The sequence below is a fragment of the Natator depressus genome, chromosome 14, assembly GCF_965152275.1.
Source record: "Natator depressus isolate rNatDep1 chromosome 14, rNatDep2.hap1, whole genome shotgun sequence".
NCBI lineage: Eukaryota > Metazoa > Chordata > Testudines > Cheloniidae > Natator > Natator depressus.
Window position 1 is genome coordinate 42,808,471 of NC_134247.1, and position 14,846 is coordinate 42,823,316.

Sequence of the window (14,846 nt, forward strand, 5' to 3'; positions counted from 1 at the left end):
TCCTCAATCCCAGCCTCCCTCCCATCTCTAACCACTAGATCCCACTCCCCTCCCAGAATGAGAGTCAGGATTGATGCAGAGCAGGGAACACAGCAGGGAGCCAGAGCATGGGTGGAAAGGACCAGGGGGTTCTATTTGTTAAAGGGAATCCATGCTGACGTAGGGAGCATCCTCCTGCTGTCTGGATTTAGGTGGCTGGGACTGGATGGGACCCAGCACCTCGTAGAGGGGAGAGACCATGTATCCCGTTCCCTATAACTCCCTCTGGGGGGGTTTCCCTTCCAGCTGCCACAATGCTGGGACTCCTCCCTGCTTTCCCCTACCTGCTGCTCCTCTCCCTGCTGGGCTCCAGCTCTGGTTCCGATGATGATGGCACCGTGGTGCTCACCACCAACGGCCCCATCCGTGGCAAGCGCCTCCAGGTCGGCTCCAGCACAGTGACAGCATTCCTGGGCATCCCCTATGCCGAGCCCCCTGTGGGGGCCTTGCGTTTCCAGAAGCCAATTCCCCACCAGCCCTGGAGCCACATCCTGGAAGTCTCTAGCTTTGGCAATATGTGCCACGAGGCTCCGCTCACTGGTTACCCTCACCCTGAAACATGGACACCCAAAATGCCACCGTCTGAGAACTGCCTCTTCCTCAATGTCTGGGTGCCCCATCCCCGTCCCTCTCCGCCAGCCGCCATCGTCACCTGGATCCACGGTGGTGGGTTCTTCACAGGGGCAGCCTCACTCGACATCTATGATGGGCGCTTCTTAGCTGCCACTGAGAACCTGATCGTGGCTTCCATGAACTACCGGCTGGGGGCGCTGGGCTTCCTGTCCCTGCCCCCAGCAGCCCCGGGGAATGCCGGCCTGTGGGACCAGCGCCTGGCGATGCACTGGCTGCGGGACAACGCGGCTGCCTTCGGTGGGGACCCGGCCCATTTCTTACTCTTCGGCCAGGATGCTGGGGCTCAATCAGTCGGCTTCCATCTCCTCTCCCCGGGGAGCCGGCCCCTCTTCACCAGAGCCCTACTGCAGAGCGGAGCCCCGAACGCACCATGGGCTTGGATTTCACTTGAAGAGGCCAAGGAGAGAGGCCAGAGGCTGGGCCAGCTGCTGGGCTGCTCCAATGCTAACAACACCGCTCTGGTGGGCTGCCTGCAGGGGAAGGAACCCGGGGAGTTCCCCAAACACCAGTTCTCCGTCTTGAACCACAAGAAGCAGCTGGGGCTCCCCTTTGTGCCGACACCAGATGGGGATTTCCTCCTTGATACACCACCAAGACTCCTGCAGGCCAGGCACGGCCAGCCGATACCCATCGGGCTTGGTTTCATCACCAACGAAGGATCCTACATATTATACTTTGCTGCCCCCAGCTTCAACCTGGAGAACGCCAGCTCCATCGGCCGGGAGGAGCTGCTGCAGGTGGTGAGGCTGATAGTGCCAGGGGTGCCAGACGAGACCATCCAAGCCATAGCACGGTGGTACATCCAGGAAGCGCAGGAGCAGGGAGAGGCACAGTACCGATGGGCCATGGAACAAATCGCTGGTGACTATGTAGTTGTGTGCCCGATACTGGAGATGGCAAGGCAAGAGGCAGAGGCTGGAAATCCTGTGTACACCTACCACTTCGCCCACCATAGCAGTGGCTTGTCTCTACCTGAATGGATGGGGGTGCCACAAGGCTCTGAGCTGCCCTACGAGTTCGGGACCCTGGCATCCGTGGTAGGATCCAACCACACAGAGGCTGAGGTAGCGCTGAGCCGCAGGGTGATGCAGTACCTTGCGGTGTACGCCTGGAGCGGGTAAGGCAATCCCCCACAATCCTCTTGTCCCCCGATCCAGAAGACTGGGAGAAAGCTAATGCCATGCCTATTTATAAGAAGGTTAAATGGGATCACCTGGGTAATTATAGGGTCTTGATACATTGGAAAAGGTCCAGAGAAGAGCCACGAGAATGTCTAAGGGATTAGAAACCTTGCCTTATAGCGATAGACTCAAGGATCTCAATCTATGTAGTTTAACTAAGAGAAGGTTAAGGGGCCTGTCATAAATATAAAGGGAAGGGCAACAACCTTCCTGTATGCAGTACTATAAAATCCCTCCTGGCTAAAGGCACAAAATCCTTTTCCCTGTAAAGGGTTAAGAAGCTCAGGTAACCTGGCTGGAAGCAACCAATCCAACTCCATTAGAATCAGTAAGTACAAGCGAGGGAATGCGTTATCTTATTTTTGTTTTGGCTTGTAATTTTCTCTGTTCTGAGAGGAAAGTGTAGTCCTGGTTTTCTTTTTGTAACCTAAAAGTTTGGCTCAGAAGGAAATCCTCTGTGTTTTTGAATCTTTTGTTACCCTGTAAAGTTATTTTCCATCCTGATTTTACAGAGGTGATTTTTACCTTTTTTTTTTTTAAATAAAATCCTTCTTTTAAGAACTGATTTCTCTATTGTCCTAAGACCCAGGGCTTTGGGTCTGTGATCACTTTGTAACCAATTGGTTAGGATATTATTCTCAAGCCTCCCCAGGAAAGGGGGTGTAAGGCTTGGGGGGATATTTTGGGGGAATAGGAACTCCAAGTGGTCCTTTCCCTAATTCTTTGTTAAATCATTTGGTGGTGGCAGCTTACCCTGAAAGGGCAGCATCCTCGTTGAAAGGACAAGTGAGAGACGCCATTTTAAGTAAGAGCAAAATTAGACACTCCCTTCCAGTTCAGATCCTCCTATCTATGCCCCCACATTCCCTGGCCATGCCCCCCCGCACCCCGTATGTTGCTCTGTTCCCCACACGGCTCTGTCCTGTCTGTGAGCACAAAGGATGTCCATCTTTGCTGAGGGAAGCCTGGCTTCGGACCCATTGCAAACAATGGAAAACAGTGGCCATCTTCCCTAGGGGAAGTCTCATTTTACAATGGCAGCCATTATTACTCAGGGCCACCTGTGGCTTCAATTTCATGGAGAACAACGGAATAAAGTGGCCAAGTTTATAAAGGGCAACCTGTAGCATCAACCCATATGAAAAGACCGGGAGGCAGCACCCATCTTAACTGAGGGCAGCCTCTGGCTTCACTCTCATTTGCAACAACATGGGATGGCAGCCATTTTGGAAAGAGGCCAAACTTTTCAAGTTGGCTCCTAATCACCCCTGCATCTGGGATGTTAGACACCAGCTGGGGCACCTTCCTGTCCCCACCAAGCCACAGTACTAACCTCAGTGGGGCATGTTCATTTTCCATGCAGGAAACCCATGGTGGGAGAGGGCAGCGGGAAGCAGTGGCCCACCTACGACCCCGCAAAGCAGAACTTTGAGCGCATCAGCCTGAAGCAGCCCAAACCTGAGAGGGCATTACCCGCCTCGCGCTGTGAATTCTTGGCATCAATGCTGTCAGAGAAACCAAAGGTCCCAGGTGAGCATCAGCAGGATGAGAAGATGGCAGCCCTAGAGGGGAAAGGCCCCGTCTCTCCCCACCCCTCTCAGCCATCCAGGCCCCCAACCCTTGGGCTGGATAGGAGATGGCTCCCCTCCAGAAGCAAAAGATCCCAGCTCACATTCCCTTTTCCATGGGATCTTCTGGTCTCCTAGAGATGCTCCATTCTCCTGTCTGGGGGAGAACTTGCATATCCTGGGAACTCCAGATCCCATCTGCTGTGGGGCAGCCCCAAGTTCTACCCCATCTTCTCTTGCTCAGCCCCTCTGGGTAGGAAGATGACAACCTTGTTTCCTCTCCATCGGCTCCCAACGTACTCCCTATTTCAGGGGAGGAGGCATGTGCTTAGACAGAGGGATTCCCGGTAGGGTGGCTGGGGATGAAGCGATGGATCCGAGGACACTGCGGGCTGAGGGTAAGTGGCCTCTAATGACTCAGAAGAGAACGGTGGCAAAGAAAGAATCACATACAGCTGGCTCTCGGGAGGGATGCAGCCACTGTGTAACTGTGTAAGACAGAGATTCAAGGAGAATCCAATAGTCACTGGGAATCCTGTGTGCCAGGAGGCCTCTTATGGGAGGCAGAACAGAAGCTTGCACGTTGGACCCTGGGGTCACAGATGCTGCAAAACATGGGAACTCTAGCAGAACAGCGTCCCCTACTGCTAGAATATATTACTGGGGGGCACTAAATGTGGGGGGACAGACCCCTCCTGACTCCCTCCCCATGCCGCTCTTTGCAGAAAAGCACCCCCTAGTGCATGGAGATTAGCACTGACCGTAAGAGATGAGCATCCCATACTGAGCCTGTGCAGCACCTGGTTTCCTCTGCAGATCTCCTCTCCTGTTTACAAGTAGACAAACCCCCGCAGAGTCTGAGCTCCTCCCCACTGCTGTTAACCCCACTCATTGTGTGTTCCACAGGAGCAGACCTGCCCAGCCTGGGGGGCCGTGAATGAAGAGCTGAGCAATTACAATCGCCTTATGGGGGGAACCCTCCATGCAAACCAGAGGATCCAGTTCCTGTTAGTGCCTGCCAATTCATTAACGAGGATCCTGCTAATGAACCAGCTGGGAATCCATGGATTGACCCTCCCTCTGCAATTCCTCCCCCCACAGTGCATTAAAGCATATTCAGTCTGGAGACAGAGCCCTGGTGCGTGAGGTTGATTAGCTGCTCCTGAGCAGGAGAGAGAGAGAGTGTTGGTGCGATGGGAGTTGTGTTGAGATAATGGGGAACAAAGATTACATCGGGGGTAAATGCTGCTCTGGTGTTTGAAGAGGCAAATGACAAAGTGCAGAGATCACACTCTGCACCCAAAGATATGGAACGCAGGAGTCCTGACTCCCAGCCTCTCCGGTCTAACCAACTAGACCCCAATGCCCTCCAAGGTCTGCGATAGAACCCAGGCGTCTTGACTTTCAGCTCACAGGTCTCTAACCCTTAGACCCCCTCTCGTCCTCAGACAGGGGATAACACCCAGGAGTCCTAACTCCCAGCCCCCCTCTGCTCTAACCGCTAGATCCCACTCTCCTCCCAGTCCTTGGGAGAGAACCCAGGAATCCTGACCCCCGGCCTCTCTGCTCTAACCCACTAGCCCCAATCCCCTCCTGGATGGTGCTCACTGGACTGTGAGGAAGAACTGTACACACCAAGGAGTCGAAGGAAATTGGTGGTTTATTGATGACATTTGTGGGCCACTATACAATACAAGCCACTGAGACAGATGTTTTCTCATCCAGCTGGCAGGGTATGGGGAGTTGGCGAAGTGGGTATAGGGACAAGGAGAGTGCCCCAAATGCACACAGCACCCTCTCCCCATGACCCCATTCCCTGCACAGATCTCCTCTGAGGGGCAGAGACTCTGTGGTCCAATCATTCCTCAGCCTCCCTGCTCCGGAGTTGGTGGAGTTTGGGACAGGGGCCCTGGCCCACCTGGGGGTTGGGCTGAGCCTCCACAACTCAGTGCACACTGATGGGAATGACAAAACCTGGAACCAGAGCCCTCGAGAGAGTAAAGGCCCCATGTCCCTTTCCCCACCCCCTGAACCAGCTGATTCCCCCTTCCCTGCCCCTCCCCACATCAGATCCAGCCTCCCCTAGAGGGGAAAGGCCCCTGTTCAACCACCTAATCATTGTCCCAGTAACCGGGGCTGGTGGCGCAAACCCCTAGAGCACATGCGCTTGGCACAACTCTTGCAAAACGCCCATCCCCTGGAAGGGCAAGCCCCCCAGATCCTGACTTCCAGCATGCCCTATGGCTCAGTTCTCTCAGTTCAACTCAGACCTCAGTTGAAGAAGCATTGAACCATCATTTCTCCCATCGTTAACTGCTGTATCTATTATTATTATTTGTCCAGCTCTGACAGGGTGAGTGGCACTTTGCACGCGGGCTGGACTTGGCCGTGCTGGGTTTACAATCTGGATAGGCAAGGAAAGAAGTGGGGTTGGGCTCGGGTCTGGCTCAAACCCTAAAATCTGGGGTCTGAAGCCAGCTATGGTTGTGAGGAGAGCTGAGGGGTGGGGAGACTAGGAGTAGCTTTAAGGGTTACAGGCTTAAGAGTTAGTCAGGTAGTCAGATTTGGGGAGCCAGGTTATAATTAGAGTGTTAGGGTTGGGAATTGGAGCTCAGGGGTTCCAGGTCCCGTTGGCTGTTAGGGTTAAGTATCAGGGTGACGGAGCTGGCTGGAACCGTTAAGTTCAGCGGTACGGTGGGATGGTTAGGCCTGCAGGAGAGGCAAAGGCTTGTAAGGTAGGGTGGCTAGGGGTAAGTTTAAAGGTTAAAAGTTTAAGAGTTAGGGTCAGGTGGTCAGATTTGGGGAGCAGATTTATAATTAGGGTTAGGGTCGGTAATTGGAGTTTGGCGGTTCTGGTACCAGTTGGGTGTTAAGGTTAAGTGGTAGGGTGGCTGGAACTGTTAAGTTCAGGGTTAGGGTGATGCGGTTCGGATTACAGGAGAGGCAACAGGCTTGTAGAGTAGGACTGGGTGTGGAGTTAAATAGTGGGGTTCTCGGTCAGCATTAGTGGGGATGGGGCAGAGTGTAGAGGTGGGGGACAGGATGAAAGGGCTGGGACGTTGGGTTAGGTGGTAGGGTGATAGGGTTATGGGATAAGAGAAGCATAACAGGGTTACAATTAGGGTGTCAGTGTATGGGGTGGGGGACAGGATTAAGGGATGGGATTCAGGCAGTAGCAGTGGGGTGGGTTAGGGTTGGGGATACATTTGGGGTCTAAGTGGTAGGGCTGAAGTATCAAGGTGAGAGCTTTGGGGAGAGTGTGACACACTGTACCTCAGAACGACACCCTGGAACCTCCAGATTCATCATTCATATATGGTTGTGATATTTCCTACAAAGCACGGTATCGTATGAACGGTCCTGATCCGCTGAAACCCGTTGTTCTATCCAAATATGTGTATCACTAGTGGGTATAAAGTTATGAGATTGTGCTGTCTGGTTCTTACTAAAATATGCTTTAATTTTGCTCGTGACACAAAAAAATCCCTGACCAGGTGGGTGTTGAGCACCCATTAATCCACGGTATGACACAACTATGCAAGCTCCACACGGTGGGAACAGCTGGATCACTGTGACTCAGCAAAGCCCACCAGGACATGCCCGTGCCAGTGTCTACCGGGCACATGGGCCAAGGGTATAAAATAAGGAACAGCTGCAGCATGAGGGAGCCTTCCTCCGCCCCCACCTATGCTGGAAATAACCTGGACCCCAAGAAGGGGACCGCAAACAGGGGAGTTTGAGAGAGGGCGAAGGAGATCTCCCTGCTGAACAAACAAGGTGCGAGTACTAACCTTGGGGTGAGCGAGTTTGTTTGGCTGTTTGTGTTTTTCTTTTTCTTTCCTGGTGTAAATAGCACCTGGACGGTGGCAGATCCAGTTCTGAGGCCGAGGAGCCCCCCCGGGCGGGAGTTTCCCAGCGGGGATTGATACGGGGTGTAGTAGAGAAAGGCAGGAGAACTGGGCCTGCTGCACCATCTGAGGCCTGAACCAGAGGCTGTGAACTAAAGTCAGGCCACGTATTAAAGCACATGCTCAGCAGTTCACTGTCCAGTATGTGAACTTGGCAAAGTTCTTGGTAATATTGTAGGCACTAGGCATTTACGTCAATATATTCCAGCTAGTACAGAGATATCCCAAGCCGGTACAAGATAAGACGGTTTCACAGAACAATGAATAGAGATTTTTTGTTCAAGCTTTCAGGAACAAGGCGAGGGAGCAAACAGATGTCACGAAATACGTAAGTTGTGTGTTCCCGTCTTTTGCCTCAGCCTATAAATGTAGCAGCCTTAACCCTTTTTTCAGCAGAGGGGGCAGAGGAATGTCCCGCCACTGACTAAGCTGAGTCCATTGTAACGAGCATACGTGTGTTAGTGTCAGTGTAGACATTGACCCAGGGAGCCAGGACCGGGCTTCGTTGACAATAAACCTGGCTGAGCGCCTTTGCCACCGGACCGAGCCTCTGGTCTATGTTTACGAGTAACATCGAGGTCTGCTGAATGAACATGCTGCAGTATCTTCGAAGGACATTGCAGCTCCCAGGACAGAAGCACCGAGTGGCCTGAACGGGGTTACTAATGACGATCCCACCTTCGGCACTTAACCATGCTCCACAGCTCTGCCAGTTCCCTGCAATCCCACCCAGCAGAAACTCCCCTCCTCTCTTGCTGCCCCAGATATCTATGCTAAATCTCCTTAGGCTTGGAAGGATTACAATACATCGGTACACGTCACTAAACATCGATTTCTCTGCGCACATACAATCTGATGGAAAAATATTTCCATTGATAATCAATGAAATGTACAGATACTCAAAATAAGGAAAATCCCGCTTGAAAATGAATTGAAGTCCAACACAGGATCCCCAATTCATTTCCTGTTACCCAACTGCCCCTCCGCAGAGGTGGCTGCAATTCAGGGATCACGGCCGTTCAAGCCCTAGACCTCTCACCCTGTGAACCCAACTGGATCTCTGTTCCCAAAGCCCTTGACTCCTCCCCTGCAGCTCCACCTAGTCGGCCCCAATCCTCCTTCCCCCGTGTGTGCACAGCCCAATGAGAACATGGATTTGAGGATAAATAAGTCCCCGTGGCTGCTCCCTGACTGTTAATCTTGCTATCTGAGGCATCCACCCAGCTCCCATTCCTGCTGAGACGCAAGACACGACTGTGAGTGTGCCAAGGAGAAGGGCAGGTGAGTCTGTGCTACCCGGGGCCCCACTGGCTCAGAGATAGGGACAGAGGGGTCCAGGGAGTGAATGAAGTGGCAGAACAGCGGGAATTGGGATCACTCTAGGCAGTTACCCACCTAATACCCTTTCTACAGACCCCATTCTCAGAGCTGGGGAGAGAACCCAAGGAGTCCTGCCTGCCAGCACCCCCTGCTCTCACTCACTGGTCCCCACTGCCTTCCCAGAGCATAAGAACATAAAAATGGCCCTACTGGGTCAGACCAAAGGTTCACCTAGCCCAGGATCCTGTCTTCGCACAGTGGCCAGTGCCAGGTGCCCCACAGGGAATGAACAGAACAGGAATCATCAAGTGATCCATCCCCTGTCGCCCATTCCCAGCTTCTGGCAAACAGAGGCTAGGGACACCATCCCTGACCATCCTGGCTAACAGCCATTGATGGACCGATCCTCCATAAATTTATCTAGTTATTTTCTAAACCTTGTTACGGTCTTGCCCTTCACAACATCCTCCGGCGAGGAGTTCCACAGGGTGACTGTGCGCTGTATGAAGAAATGCTTCCTTTTATTCGTTTTAAACCTGCTGCCTATTAATTTCATTGGGGGACCCCTAGTTCTTGTGTTATGAGAAGTAGTAAACAACACTTCCTTATCTACTTTCTCTACACCAGTCATGATTTTATAGACCTCAATCATATCTCCCCTTAGCCATCTTTTTTCCAAGCTGAAAAGTCCCAGTCTTATTCATCTCTCCTCATACGGAAGCTGTTCCATACCCCGAATCATTTTTGTTGCCCTTCTCTGAACCTTTTCCAATTCCAGTATCTCTTTTTTGAGATGGGGCCACCACATCTGCAGACAGTGTTCAAGATGTGGGCGTACCATAGATTTATATGGAGGCAACAGGATATTTTCTGTCCTATTATCTATCCCTTTCTTTATTCCCAGCATTCTGTTTGCTTTTTGGGCTGCCGCTGCACATGGAGTGGATGTTTTCAGAGAAGTATCCACAATGACTCCAAGATCTCTTTCTTGAATGGGAACAGCTCATTTAGACCCCATCATTTTATATGTATAGTTGGGATTATGCTTTCCAATGTGCATTATTTTGCATTTATCAACATTAAATTTCATCTGCCATTTTGTTGCCCAGTCACCCAATTTTGAGAGATCCTTTTGTAGCTCTTCGCAGTCTGCCTGGGTCTTAACTATCTTCAGTAATTTTGTGTCATCTGCAAATTTTGCCACCTCACTGTTTTACCCCTTTTTCCAGATCATTTATGAATTTGTGGAATGGAACTGGTCCCAGAACAGACCCCTGGGGGACACCACTATTTACCTCTCTCCACTCTGAAAACTGACCATTTATTCCTATCCTTTCTCTCCTATCTTTTAACCAGTTACTAATCCATGAGAGCACGTTCGCTCTTATCCCGTGGCAGCTTTCTTTGCATAAGAGCCTTTGGTGAGGGACCTTGTGAAAGGCTTTCTGAAAATCTAAGTACACTATATCTGCTGGATCCCCTTGGGCCACATGCTAGTTGACCACCTCAAAGAATTCTAGTAGATTAGTGAGGCATGATTTCCCTTTACTAAAACCATGCTGACTCTTCCTCAACAAATTATGTTCATCTATATGTCTGACAATATTGTTCTTGATTATAATTTCAACCAGTTTGCCCGGTACCAGGACTCTTGACTCCGGTCACACAGTGGTATAACCCACCATACCCCACTCCCTCTCCAGAACCAGTGATAGAACCCAGGAGCTCTGGCTCCTGACCCACAGTGGTATAACCCACCATACCTCATTCCTTTCCCAGACCTGGGGATAGAACCCAGGAGCCCTGGCTCCCAGAGCCCGACACCCTAGCCCACTAGACCCCACTCCCTTCCCAAAGCTGAGGATAAAACCCAGGAGTCCTCAATCCCAGCCTCCCTCCCAACTTGAACCACTAGATCCCAGTCCCCTCCCAGAATGAGAATCAGGATTGATGCAGAGCAGGGAATATAGCAGGGAGCCAGAGCATGGGTGGAACGGACCAGGGGGCTCTATTTGCTAAAGAGGATCCATGCTGACGTAGGGAGCATCCTCCTGCTGTCTGGATTTAGGTGGCTGGGACTGGATGGGACCCAGCACCCCGTAGAGGGGAGAGGCCACGTATCCCGTTCCCTATAACTCCCTCTGGGGGGGTTTCCCTTCCAGCTGCCATGATGCTGGGACTCCTCCCCGCTTTCCCCTGCCTGCTCCTCCTCTCCCTGCTGGGCTCTAGCTCTGGTTCCGATGACGATGGCACCGTGGTGCTCACCACCAGCGGCCCCATCCGGGGCAAGCGCCTCCAGGTCTGCTCCAGCACAGTGACAGCATTCCTGGGCATCCCCTACGCTGAGCCCCCTGTGGGGGCCTTGTGCTTCCAGAAGCCAATACCCCACCAGCCCTGGGGCCAGATCCTGGAGGCCACCAGCTTCGGCAATGACTGCCTGCAGTCTCCACTTACTGGTTACCCTGAGGCAGAAACATGGACACCCAAAAATGCCACAGTCGGAGGACTGCCTCTTCCTAAACATCTGAGTGCCCCATCCCCGGCCCAACGATATGTTCCCCATGATCGTCTGGATCCATGGCGGGGGGTTCTTCTCAGGTGCAGCCTCCCTCGACGTCTATGATGGGCGCTTCTTAGCCGCCACCGGGAACATGATCGTGGCCTCCATGAACTACCGGCTGGGGACGCTGGGCTTCCTGTCCCTGCCCCCGGCCGCCCCAGGGAACGCCGGCCTATGGGACCAGCGACTGGCGATGCGCTGGCTGCGTAAGAATGCAGCCGCCTTCAGTGGAGACCCAGCCAGTTTCCTCCTTTTCGGCCTGGGCGCTGGGGCTGCGTCACTTAGCTTCCACCACCTCTCCCCAGGAAGCCGGCCCCTCTTCACCCACGCAGCGCTGCAGAGCGGAGCCCCAAATGCACCATGGGCTTGGATTTCACTCAAAGAGGCGCAAGAGAGAGGCCAGAGGCTGGGCCATCTGCTGGGCTGCGCCGATAGAGACGACACGGCCCTGGTGGGCTGCCTGCAGGGGAAGGAAGCAGGGGAGTTCCCCAAACACCAGTTCTCTGTGTTGCTCCACAAGGACCTGCTGGCGTTCCCCTTTGTGCCGACACCAGACTGGGGTTTCCTCCCTGATACATCACCAAGACTCCTGCAGGCCAGGCACGGCCAGCCTATGCCCATCGTGGCCGGTTTCACCGCCAATGAAGGCTCCTACATGCTTATCTATGGTGCTCCCAACCTCAACCTGGAGAACGCCAGCAATGTTGGCTGGGAGGAGCTGCTGCAGGTGGTGAGGCTGATGGTGCCAGAAGCCCCAGAACTGGCCATCCGAGCCGTGGCAGAGCGGTACTGCAAGGATGGGGAGGGGCAGGGCGAGGCACGATACCGATGGGCCATGGATCAAATTGCTGGCGACTACCTTTTTGTGTGCCCGGTAGCCGAGGTGGCTAGGTGAGAGGCAGAGGCCCGAAGTCCTGTGTACGCCTACTACTTCACCCACTCCACGAGCGGCTTATCTACACCTGAGTGGACGGGGGTGCCACACGGCTCTGAGCTGCCCTACCTGTTCGGGACCCTGGCGTCCGTAGGAGAAGCCAACCACACGCACACGGAGGCCGAGGCAACGATGAGCCAAACGATGATGCAGTACTGCGGGAAGTTTGCCGGGAGCAAGTAAGGGAATCTTCTTGTGCCCCTGAGGCAGCCCGGGAAAACAGCTAGCCTGTAACTCTTTGGCCAGGTGTCCGCAACATACAGGAAGACCCGACTCAGAGCCATGGCAAAGAAGGGGTCCCTTTGAAACGTAGATAATCTGTTTGGTTGAAGCCCTTGATCGAGAGCTGAACTGACTTCAGGGAGGTAAAATCTGACCCCCTGATTCCAGGTTAGGGCTAATTCCCTTCTTCCCTCATCAGGATGTCCGTGATCCCATGAACACAACCATCCTCATTCAAGGAAACAAGGTTTTTAGCTAGGAGCTAGTACTCTCAAAGCTCTGCCTGCTCTTTCCCAGCCCTGCCACACAAACTCAGGGAATGTCTCTGCTATGGAGACTATACGGGCATGGCTACACCAGCTATCAAGTAGATGCAGCCTGCACCAGCCAAAAGGGTTTTTCCAGCAGTGGAGCAGCAGTCGTATCTGTGGTTTTCTCACATCTCTGACTGAGTTAAGAGTGGCAACTTAACTTTTAAGCGTACACCAGGGCATAGATACAAAGACACACTCCCTTATGTCAAAAATAAGCAAGCAAAACTCCAAAAAAAAAAATCTCTTCAACATTCTGCATTCTAGTCCTATCCACGCATCTTGGGTCCATTGATTCCCAGATTAGGGAAGGGAAGGCAGCTATACAAAAAAATAATAATAATAACAATATACCACACATGGAAGAAATAAGAATTTGATAGCAATGAATATAAATCAGACATTAGCAATTGCAGAAAATTGAGGAGGGAATCAAAGAGTCACAAGGAGAAATCTATGACCAGTGGAGTTAAGGACAATAAGGATTTTTTAAAATGATAGTAAGAACAAAAAGAATCCTGACGATGGGATTAGTCCATTACTAGGTGGAAATGGCAGAATTATCAATAGTAATGCAGAAACAGTGGAAGTCTACAATAAATAATTCTGTTCTGTATTTGGGGGAAAAACAGATGATACGGTCTCGTCACATGGGGATGACAACACTCTTTCCATTACACTAGGATCTCTGGAGGATGTTAAACAGAAGCTACCAAAATTAGACATTTTTAAATCAGCAGGTCCAGATAATTTGAATCCAAGAGTTTTAAAAGAGCTGACTAAGGAGCTCTCTGGCCCATTAATGTTGATTTTCAAAATATTTTGGAGCACAGGGGAAGTTCCAGAAGATGGGAAGAAAGATAATGTCATGCCAATTTATAAAAAGGGTAAATGAGATCACCTGGGCAATTATAGGGTGTTGATAAATTGGAGAGGGTCCAGAGAAGAGCCATAAGAATGACAAAAGGATTAGAAAACCTGTTTTATAGTGACAGAATCCAGGATCTCAATCTATGTAGCTTTACTAAGAGAAGGTGAAGGGGTCTATAAATACCTACCTGGGAACCAAATATTTAATAATGGGCTTTTCAGTCTAGCAGAGTAGGGTCTGACATGATCTAAAGGTGGGAAGTCAAAGCAAGATAAATTCAGACTTCAAATAAGATATACAGAGGAATTAATGATTGGAACAATTTTCTAAGGGTCATGGTAGATTCTCTGTCACTGATGATTTTTAAATTAAGATTGCATCTTTTTCTAAAAGATTTGCTCTAGGAATTGTTTGGGGAAACTCCTGTAGCCTGTGTTATAGAGGAGGTCAGATGAGATGATCACTATGGTCCCTTCTGGGCTTGGAATCTATGAATCTAGGAAGGGCCATTGTCTACCCTTTATCCATGTGTTCTCACACGTGCCACCCTGTTCCCATCCCTGCAGTAACACAGCCAATGTGACACATACTGTGAGCTCTACACATGGGAAAATCCCCAACTGTGCAGCATTGGGCACTGCATGGAGTGCCTGGGACATCTGCAAATTACACCTACTAGCAGGATGGTGCCCCTTCTACTTCCCCATGTACCCCACAGGGGGAGCGGGGCAGCTGCATATACAGATTAGTCCAGGAAGCTGGCCTCTGTTCCCCTACTTTGCCTCCAGAGGGAGCCATAGAGCTGCTATTTCCACAGGCCACCTCCACCATCTTTCCTCCAGGCCACGTCACTGCTACTTGCAGGCCTTCAAACAGAGGGAAACCTTCTAAACTTAGGGCATCCTGTGACTATTGGCTCCTTTAAGAACAATGGCAGGTGGTGGCCATCTTTCCTAGGGACACCCCGGCTGCCACGTGAAAGGGCTGTAGGCAAAAGGCAGCTGACTCAGGACAGCTTGTGGCTTCAATCTCATTGACCACATTGGGAGATGGTGGCCATTTTTGGTTAGGGTAGCATGTGACCTCATCCTAGTTGGACGGACAACTGAGAGGGGCCATCTTAAGTGAGGACAAATGGTGGCTTCAGATTTCCTTCCAGTTCAGATCCTCCTATCTATGCCTCTATGTTCCCTGACATCCCAGTGTAATTCCCTGTCTCCCCCCCCCACACACACACACGCATGTTACTCTGCTCCCCACACTGTCCCTTCCTATGTCTATGAGCAAAAGGGATGCCCA

General features: G+C 51.7%; 1 protein-coding gene and 1 pseudogene across 1 annotated transcript; both read left to right on the forward strand.

Annotated features, from left to right (window-relative positions):
• The first annotated feature begins 260 nt into the window (after positions 1–260).
• On the forward strand, positions 261–4,362 carry LOC141998058 (acetylcholinesterase-like). The gene is made up of 3 exons (XM_074970696.1): positions 261–1,789; positions 3,217–3,383; positions 4,328–4,362. Exons 1-3 carry the CDS (start codon positions 294–296, stop codon positions 4,360–4,362), a joined length of 1,698 nt encoding a protein of 565 aa, XP_074826797.1. The 5' UTR covers positions 261–293.
• Positions 4,363–10,786: 6,424 nt separating this feature from the next.
• LOC141998526 (acetylcholinesterase pseudogene) lies at positions 10,787–13,136 on the forward strand (annotated as a pseudogene).
• The last annotated feature ends 1,710 nt before the right edge of the window (positions 13,137–14,846 follow it).

Bases quoted from the DNA above. Each gene is read 5' to 3' on its own strand.
- LOC141998058 (XM_074970696.1), top strand. From the start codon at position 294: ATGCTGGGACTCCTCCCTGCTTTCCCCTACCTGCTGCTCCTCTCCCTG. The intron at 1,790-3,216 runs GTAAGGCAATCC...TTTTCCATGCAG, and splicing joins GCGGTGTACGCCTGGAGCGG to GAAACCCATGGTGGGAGAGG. The intron at 3,384-4,327 runs GTGAGCATCAGC...TGTGTTCCACAG, and splicing joins AGAGAAACCAAAGGTCCCAG to GAGCAGACCTGCCCAGCCTG.